The sequence below is a fragment of the Sinocyclocheilus rhinocerous genome, unplaced genomic scaffold, assembly GCF_001515625.1.
Source record: "Sinocyclocheilus rhinocerous isolate Xijiao unplaced genomic scaffold, SAMN03320098_v1.1 scaffold1393, whole genome shotgun sequence".
Lineage (NCBI taxonomy): Eukaryota > Metazoa > Chordata > Actinopteri > Cypriniformes > Cyprinidae > Sinocyclocheilus > Sinocyclocheilus rhinocerous.
In genome coordinates, this window is record NW_015625613.1 from 147,990 (window position 1) to 158,106 (window position 10,117).

At 39.2% G+C, this 10,117-nt stretch overlaps 1 protein-coding gene across 1 annotated transcript in view; it reads left to right on the top strand.

Annotated features, from left to right (window-relative positions):
* The window catches only part of LOC107758751 (calcium-activated chloride channel regulator 4A-like), a 25,201-nt gene extending 15,941 nt beyond the window's left edge, over positions 1-9,260 (top strand). Inside the window, exons 2-5 of the mRNA XM_016576566.1 lie at positions 4,335-4,493; positions 4,867-5,116; positions 8,344-8,562; positions 8,710-9,260. Of these exons, the coding sequence (XP_016432052.1) occupies positions 4,335-4,493; positions 4,867-5,116; positions 8,344-8,562; positions 8,710-9,182 (1,101 nt within the window). The 3' untranslated portion in view covers positions 9,183-9,260. The remainder of the gene's footprint in view (positions 1-4,334; positions 4,494-4,866; positions 5,117-8,343; positions 8,563-8,709) is intronic.
* Positions 9,261-10,117: the final 857 nt, after the last annotated feature.

Consider the following 10,117-nt stretch of genomic DNA (forward strand, 5'->3'; position numbering starts at 1 on the left):
TTTTTTGTATTTTTAGCACAGTAACCCAGTAATCGCGGCAACCGCATTCCTCTCCGAAAAGCAAGAGACTAGATAAGAAAGAGGTCTAAAAATTATCAACACCATGTCCTGAATCATGGCCAACTTTAGCGGCAACAACCACACACAAATGTAATACCCACAAGCACATAAACACAGTGGCGCCTGCAGGTGTACGGCTGTACGCACTGTGCGTACCATGAGCGCTCAGACTGACCTGAGATTTGCCCCGCAAACATTTCAGCAGTAAATTATAGGCCCGTGTGTCCCGTATTTCTGTCGACTGAACCAGCCATGCCATTAATTTATCAGTCTTTTGCTGAAACGTCAAAGTCAATTTCTGCGTATAAACATTACGCCAAATAGAAACAGTTTATGTACTGTAATAAATTATATGTCAATTAGCACTGCATCATTTATCAATTTTATTTATTTATTGTGTTTATTGTCTTAATGTTTCATCAGTTCATTCTGCTTTTTATTCAGATTAGCTGCATATATAGCCTGGCACGTCTTAAATGCCTTGCCTTGCATGGAGAGCTCCTTTGACTGCATGATGTGGGTTCAGAGCAACAGCTTCCAAATGCAAAGGGCACACGTAGAATCAACTCCAGACCTTTTACCTGCTTAATTGATGCAGAAATAATGAAGGAATAGCCCACATCTGTCCATGAAATGGCTTTCCAAATGCAAAGGGCACACTTAGAATCAACTCCAGACCTTTTACCTGCTTAATTGATGCAGAAATAATGAAGGAATAGCCCACATCTGTCCATGAAATGGCTTTTGAGTCAACTGTCCAATTACTTACGGTCCCTTGAAAAAGGGAAGGGAAGATTCATATTAAAGAGCTGTAATTCCTTAACCTTTCCTCCAATTTTGATGAGAATACCTCATTATATAACTGTAACTTGAATATGTTTTGGTCAGCAGCTAAAATAATACAAATTGTTCCTGTGTACAAATATATATGGACCTGACTCTATATATATCAACCTGTACCAGAATGACGGGAAGAAAAAAGTATGGAGAAGGCTTGAAACAGCTCATGATCCAAAGCACACAACATCATCTGTGAAACATGGTGGAGCAGTGTGATGGCATGAGTGTGCATGGCTTCCAGTGGCACTGGGCTGTTGGTGTTTAGTGATGATGTGACAGAGGACAGAAGCAGCCGGAAGAATTCTGAAGTGAATACAATATTCTCTGCCCAGATTCAGTCAAATGGAGCAAAGTTTATTGGGCGGCACTTTATAGTACAAATGGACAATGACCCAAAACATACAGCAAAAGCAACCTAGTAGTTTTTGAAGGTAAAAAGTAGAATATTCTGCAATTGCCAAGTCAATCTCCTGATTTCAACCAGATTGAGCATGCATTTCACTTGCTGAAGACAAAACTAAAGGCAGAAAGACCCACAAACAAACAACAACTGAAGTCAGCTGCAGTAAAGGCCTGGCAAAGCATCACAAAGGAGGAAACCCTAGTAGGCTTTCTGCCATAGTCGGTGTTGACGGTGTTACTGGTGTAAAGCCTCAACACAGGTTACGTCATTTGCCCACCACGGCAACGCCTGTCACCATCGTTTAGATTTTTTATAGGAATAAAAATCATTTAGTTCAGTTAGAGAACAAACAATTAAAAGCTGAACGTGGCTGATCAATGCATAGTGCCGAACAACAAGTTGCATCACAGATCAGCAGCAGGAGTCAGATTTCATTTATCAAGTGAGGAGAGTGAGTTGAGCTGACCGACAAAAAAAATGAGGTGAGACATACCAGACGATGGCGGAAGATTTAGTTTTGAAACTAAATACAAAAGCGCCTGTTTGGCAAATTATATATATACATATATATTTTTTTTTTTTTGAAAATACATATTGACTTTTGCCATTTATCTAAGGTGATTTTGTAAGTTTATATGTATATATATATATATATATATATATATTATTTATTTGGTTCCAGGGTGTTTCCTTATTTTGACTTTATTTAAACTTTGTGTTATTTATTTATTTATTTATTTATTTATTCATTTATTAATTAATTAATTCATTCATTCATTCATTTAATTTTATATTCTGTACCTCCAAGCTTTCTTAATCATTTTGCTAATAAACATTCTGTTTCTTATTTATTTTTGGTTCCACAGCGTTTGCTGATTTTTAGTTTATATATATATATTAGGCCTATAGCGTGGTGAATTTTTATTTGTTTTGCTAATAAAAGTTCTATTTAATATAAGCGAGTTTTTCATTTTACGGGTAAGCAATTGACGCAGAATTGTCACTAATTTGAAAGTGAAAGTAAAATGCGCACGGGCATTTATAAGCTATTTAAAAGTGAAGAAACGAGAAGAAGAGAGGGAAAACTCCAACAAACAGTTTTTAAAACTAAACTGTATTATGCCGCTGCTCGCCGACATTGTGTCTGTGGCCAAAATGAAACTGATGATGCCTCTGCGCAGCATGCACACATGGAGCCAGGCATATGACGCAGCCATGCATATCAGGCGACCAATGTCAATGCCCGTTCAAGATGGATTGTGAATTAAATCAATATTGTTACCCATTTTCTGAACAAGCGCGCTCCATCAATGGTTTTGTTTTGAAAGAAAGAGAGAGAGAGAGAGAGAGAAAAGCATATAGGCTATAGCTGGACTTCGTCGGGACCAATCAGAACATTTGGCGAGTCCAATGACCAAGACCGAGAGCGAATACCAAAGAGTCAAAAACCGAGACAATGGACCTTTTTTCACATTTCCGGGTTTCTCAGCAGCGGAAGTCGTCTTGAAGAGCAGTGAATGGGAGAGTACCACAAATATATTTTTTGCATTCCCATTTGCTAAAATAGCAAAAGAAAAACTCCACGATAGTGTTTTCATGACGTTCAATAAAAGGAAAAAATTTAGAAAGACTGATAACGGCAGTCAAAAGAGAGAACGATGTAAAATTTACCGTCCCTCCCATTGACGCTTAGCGTAAACTCTTAACGAGAGGAGTTTTTTCTGTGCCCAAATGAACACACCTGGTTGAAACAGGTGAGGAGTTGTCCAGGGGGTCACAGCTCTGATGGTTTACCCTGATTTAAAACCGGCCCAGGCTCCAAGCATGTGACGGGACACGGGTTTTGAGTCAATGACCACGTTCACACAGCAACAGAATACGGCTGTCAGTCCTGTATTTGAGTCCTTAATGCGGTTACGTTCACACGCAGATCGGTTATTTACGGGTGTGGCAACCGCATTCTGTAACCGAACTCACACCTGTAAATTTTCAGGACTCACAACCGCATTCTCGGAAAAATCGTGCTGTGTGAACGGAACCGGACTGGACAACTAGTTGTCTGTCACATCATACAGCACGAGAGAGAGCCGCTCTGCCACACAAACGTGCGTCTACCGTGTGTTACATATTTTCACGTCTGTTTTCAGTAACGTACAGTGACGGAGAAATGAGCTGCGTGTCATCTGAACGTTTTAGATCCAGTCAGTTTTCCACCAGAGCCGCTCACGTCAGTTTTGTGTTCTGCGCGCGATTCAAATGCTCCGCTCTCCACCCAAATTTTAAAAACTTGCTGTCGGTTAATGAAGATTTGACGAAAGAACTCGCGGCTCGATTGGACTCTTGTCGTGTCAGAAAGTGATAAGACTTTCAGTTTTATGCACGTCGCCATCTTTGATTTTACTTTGGTCACTGTCGCTATGGTTACTAGTAAGGAATACGGGCTTGACTCCCGTTGCACGTTCATACAGACATTATTCTAAACACAACTGTAAGCTGCTGTGTGAACGGGACATTTCGAGACTCACACCTGTAAAGAATATGCGGTTGTCAATCCCAAAAACTGACAGTGTGAACGTAGCCAATATTGAAGAGGCCACATGTGCAGCTGGCCTTGTGGAATCACAGAGGAGGTGGCCAAGCAACCTCTGAAAAACCTTGAGGGGACATGAAGTCCCTGGTTTGAGAGATGCTGCCAGTCACTGAATAGTCAGGGACCGTTCCGGCGTAATCCATGACCGCATGTGGGCAGAGTCTATAATCATCTTCAGAAAGACAGCTCGCTGTTCAAACGTGAACAAATCAGGCTTCAGTATCAGAGTAAACAGGAGTTCCCCATATTGTGTTAAACACAACGGGAGAGACCGTTCGATAGGGGACATATCTAAGTGCCATAAATATTATTTTTCCAAAGTTTGAGTGCCTGAAACTTAAGAAGTATTAAAGATACATCAATATGATTTTATATTCTAGTTCTTAATTAACTTTTCTTTTGGAATGTCCATTTTCAAGGCCATGTATCATTCCGTTTTAGAGATATGGGGACCTCAATGAGGCTCCATATACAGATATTTTCAGTGGTCAAAAACGTCTTCCAGGACCCACCTTAAGCCCATCACTGCTGGCCGTGTTACTCCGCTTCCGTGAGCACTCCATAGCTGTAAGCAGTGAGATCAAAGATATGTTTCACCAGGTGAGGCTGCTTCCTGATGACATGCCATTACTTCGATTCCTGTGGAGGGATTTGAAGCCAGAGCAACTTCCAGACGTGTATCAATGGCAGGTGCTTCCCTTCGGCAGGAGCTTCATGGGGCGGCCTACACATCATGCGCTGACACCCAGAGAGAAGTTCAATGTAAGATCCTCTGTCAAGCCCAAGCTAAGTCCTTTCCTGCTGAGTTGAGTCTCCTGAGGTCAGGAAAACCAGTGTCAGGCAGAAGCAGATTGGCTTCACTCTCCCCGGAACTTGACTCTGCTACGGGACTGATTAGAGTAGGAGGTCGTTACAGCGTCACTGTGAGGTGCTGGAAGCGGATGCTTTATATCCAATTGTCCTTGACCCTCAGAATCTGGTAACCAGGCTAATCATCAGGGATTATGATGAGAGACTGCACCACACTAGCTCGGAACGTTTGTTTGCCGAAATAAGAAGGAAATACTGGATATTAAGAGGCCGTGAAGACATTCGCCTATACCAGCGGCAGTATGTGGAGTGCAGAAAATGGAGAGGTCATCCAGAAGTTCCCCTCATGGCCGACCTGCCTCTCACCAGACAGAGGTACTTCAAACCAGCCTTCTATTCAACAGGCATGGACTGTTTTGGCCCTTTTGTTATCAAGATTGTTCTTCAAGTTCTTCAGTAAACTAAAAGGAACCTAGACATTGCTTGGTGCCTCTTCAATTAAGAGTCGTCTCATTCAGTCCTAACCGACTGCCTGCTGCGTTTCATACCCATCCAAATAGTGCATCTTCCGAACCCCCTAGATTTCAGTAACTCACCACCATCTGTTAACACTTTACGGAATAAGTGCCATGTAAACGTTTACCTTCTCTCTGAGTCTTTGTGATAGAACTAGCATCTAAAATCATATTGAGATGTCTTTAAAGGGAACCCCCGAGTATTAAGACTTGTATGGCTTAAAGGGATAGTTCACCCAAAAATGAAAATTCTGTCATTAATTACTCACCCTCATGTCCTTACAAACACATAAGACATTCGTTCATCTTCGGAACACAAATTAAGATATTTTTGATGGAATCTGAGAGCTCTCTGACCCTCCATAGACAGCAAGGATATATTGACAGCAAGCACAAAAAGTATTCTCGTACCTTCGTAAAATTACAGTTTGTCACGTTTGCTACTGTGCTGGAGCGCGGAGTGAGGAACGAGGAGAACAGTAACAAGGAGATTTTAATAATATAATCCAACACAAGGGAACCAGGAAAACACACGTAGCTGATGACATAAGGGCCTTTCGCACCGCGGGAGCCTTTTCATAGTACCAGAACTAATTGTGGAACTACCCACTTTTGGCGTTTTCGCACCGCCGGAACTGGGTGCGATTTTAGTAATGGACTGCCTTTTTCGAGAACCAAATTAGCTCCTACTCCGGAGCAGGGTCTAACCAGCACAACTGGTACTAATCGTGACGTAAGTAGACATTGATTGGCCAAACGCGTACGAAAACGGATTTCTAATGTAATTAAGTATTAAATGATATTTAACATGAAACGTAGTGCAGTAAAAAGTACAATATTATGCTTTGGAATGTTGTGAAGTAAAAGTGTTATAAAGAAAAACACTGATAAAGTACAGACACTTAGTACTTTTACTACAGAAAAGTACTTTTACAGCAGAGTAAAAATACTTCACTACTGACCGCATCTTCGTGGTAATATCCTTGCTGTCTATGGAGGGTCAGAGAGCTCTCAGATTCCATCAAAAATATCTTAATTTGTACTCTGAAGATGTACGAAGGTTTTACGGGTTTGGAATGACATGAGGGTGAGTAATTAATGAAAGAAATCAAGCGTAGCGTCAGTTCTGGCAGGTCACGTTAGTTAAGCTCGCATCAACTGACTCTCAGCTGATCCACGTCTACCTATAGGGATGTGACACCTATCACAGCACTCATATATAAGGTCTTTAAGTATTATCACCAGCTTTCACGTTGCTCAATAGCACCATCATCTCACTACTAGGAATTGTGTAATCGAGAATTTAGCGAGAGGAATTCATTCCCCTTATGGACTTCACCTAGATTCATTCAAGTTTGTTAACTTGAACACATGCTTTCGCAGCGGGGTTAAGTTTGTGTTCGATTTTCCTCACACATTCAACGATAAACGGCAATAACTCCAAAACGACTTGCCCTAAAAATTTGAAAACAGTATTACCGCCAAAAGGGCAAAGCTGATAATGTTATTTTAATAATAAAAAATAACAACATTATTTTTCACGTGATATAATAGGCACTGCCCCGCACAAGCTGTTGCAACGTGCATTAAGCCTCGCTCTTGGCAAGCCGTAAGTAAGGGACTGTGGGGTAAGTGCAAGTTTCCGCGCATTGATCAAAAGTGCCTGATTCAGAAGTAGCATTGAGTAGCATTCCCAACACTGTTATTGATGCCAGTAGTTCACAGAGTGCAACCATTTCACTTCATCGAAATAATGGCGCCCACCATAGTCCAAAATATGTATAAAATGATGTGGATTTTTAAAATAATGTAAATCTTTCATGGGTTTTTTTATTACGTATTTCAGTAAGAAAAAGCATTTACATTATATTAAGCAATACAAGTCTTAATACCCAGGGTTCCCTTTAATACTTCTTGAGTTACAGGCATGCAAACTTTGGAACAATAATATTTATGGCACTCAGACAGGTATGTTCAGTGCAGTTGTTTGACAGAAGGAAATGAGGTACATAGTTTCAACATTATTTGTTGTTCAGACATTCCACTTTAAAAGGATCCACCATAGGTTTTTGACCACTGAAAATGTGTACACTTTAACAATTTACTCCTGGAGCCATGTTTAGATACCAATATCTCTTGAACTGAACCATACAGGGCCTTAAAATTGAAGATGTAAAAAGTAAAGTTTGTTAAGACAGTATCTTATGAATTTAGATTTTCATAAGATATCCCCCTCCACAAAATAGTGGATTTCACAGTATTATTATTAAATTATTTGAGATGCTTACTGTGTTGAATGCACTTTTGATTCTTAACAGATAAGACTTAGACTTAGATTAGACTTAGATTTGTTTATACATTACAGGCAATTTGCCGTACCTGACTTTTACTTGTTTCAATTTTGCATGTTTGTTTACATTGGTTTTGCTGTGTTAATTTAATGATCATATAACTGCATGTGGGTAGTTGATATACAATTTATAGAATGGAAGTTTCAAAAAATAAAATAAATAAATAATAAAAAGTTGAGACAAGATTGATATTGCTCTTATACATAGTTAATTCCTCAATTAATCACTCGACAGGATATTATATGCCATCTTAAGTGAGGTTCTACAATACGATCAAATAAGTTAAAGGAAATATATAACCAAACTACATTTATTTCCATATTAGATAATATAAATATTATGACTAATTATATTAATGAAATATTTATCATTTTAAAAGTATGTCACCATACCACAAACTCTTCATGTGGTATGTTTAATGGCATTACAGGGTGTCCCAAATGAACACATTTTGTCAAGTGGACTTCAACAGATATCCTGAGCTCAGTGATTAGGGAGCAGTAAACACTACATAGTGACGATGTCAGCTGGAATGCAGCTTGTCAATCATAAAGTTTTGCTCCTGAATGAATCTGTTTCGAACAAAACATTTGTGTGAATGATTCAGTTACTCACTCATGAAGACACTTTATTGGTGTAACCCACAGAAAGAGTCACTGAATTAATGTACAAACTGGAACTAACTGTTGTATAAATGACAATATAATTAGCTATAAAGCTGTGTGGAGAAAACATTTTTAAAAAATCAGGTGTTTCCTCTAACTTCTATTGTAGTGAAGCCGAACCCTCCAAAGCCTCCAGTTTCTGAAGAATCACTTGAGGTTGGAAACATCACCAGAACAGACACCGGAGAGAGTTTTGAGGTGAAACTTTCAGGCACAGCTCCACCAAATTTCCCTCCTAACAGAATCACAGATCTGAGTGCTGAGATACAGGAGGACACGGTGCTTCTCAACTGGACAGCTCCTGGTGAAGACCTCGACCAAGGGACAGGTAATGCATACAATTGCTTGACCTGTATTTAAAAAGTTTTTCATTTGTTGAACATCTTCACTGTCAAAATAAAAGTTGTTTTAAAGCTACATCATAAAATAATGTATCTTTAATTATCTTGCACTGCATGTTGTTGTTTTCTTTAAGCTAAATCCTATGAGATCAGGTGGAGCTTTGACTTTAAAATGCTTCGATTCAACTTCAGCAATGGTCATTCAGTCAACACAACTGCTGTCTCACCTCAGAAGGCTGGATCAGTTGAACAGCATTCATTCAATCTCAATATCACAATCCAAAATGGCACCACACTCTTCTTTGCAGTTCAGTCGGAGGACAAACAAAAAGCAAAATCTGAAACCTCCAACATTGCTCAAGCTTCAAAGATCCTCCCTGCTCCAAAACCTCCAGGAATATCAAACCCAGGCATGAACTTGACAGTTCTTGTTATTTCTCTGTGTTTGGTAACTATGCTCATGTGCTTTATTGTTGCTGTAGTCATATGTGCAGTGAAACGCAGAAAACGCTCTGCTCAAAGTGATATGGCACCAATAATCGCAAATGAATGTCAAATCAATCCTTATGCTAATTTGAACACAACTATGTACATCCAGCAGCTTTAGAACGTTTCTTAAAACAATCAATTCTCAAACAGAATTTCTTAGTTTTTGAATATATTTAGAGCATGTGTAATCTTGCACAGATTATTAAGAAGGTCTGTCATGTAGGATTCCTTGGAGTGAATATAATTTCATAATTATTCAGTTAGGTGTACAATTGTTACGTATCCGGTCCATGAACTTCCGTCTGCTAGCCATCAGAGGTCACCCTTTCCATTTTCATTGACTCTCGCATGACACACTGTTGCATATCACCCCGGACTACATATCCCATCATTCATTGCACTGATTGCACACAGCACTGATTGCACACAGCTGTTTCATATCACTCACTCACTATTTAACACTCCATCTCACTCCTTCTAACGGCCGAGTATTGTATGCACTTATCGCCAGCAGTGATAGCTACTCTACAGAGCCCTCGTTAGCTTCCTATAGCTACTATATGCACACCACATATGCAGCTTTTGGCGATATATAACATTATTGCACTTCAGGGGCCTATAAAAATCACATTTTTCTAATAATTAGAAAAAAAATAATGGCTGGTTCTTATAGGACACATCCCATAATATATGCATACCTCATTATGCATTTGTAATAAGCAGAAAAAAGAATGGCCAGTTCTTCTAGGGTACATTTCAGATCATGATGCACAATTCATGTGCTGCCATTTTACAGTTTCATTTTCAATGAAGCCAGTGATTCTCAACTGGTAGGTCACAGATATTAAAGAAATAAAGTAATGATTGTGCATAATTAGATCAAAAGGCTTATCAAATTATAATCAGGAGGAGAAACTATTTCCTGAGAAATAAAAGAAGTTTTAGTATTTTAAAAAATTCAAAACAAGTAAACATTATGATGTAAAATTATTTTTATGATGTACAATATTTCAGATTTTGCACTATTAGGGGCCATTCACACCAAACACATTT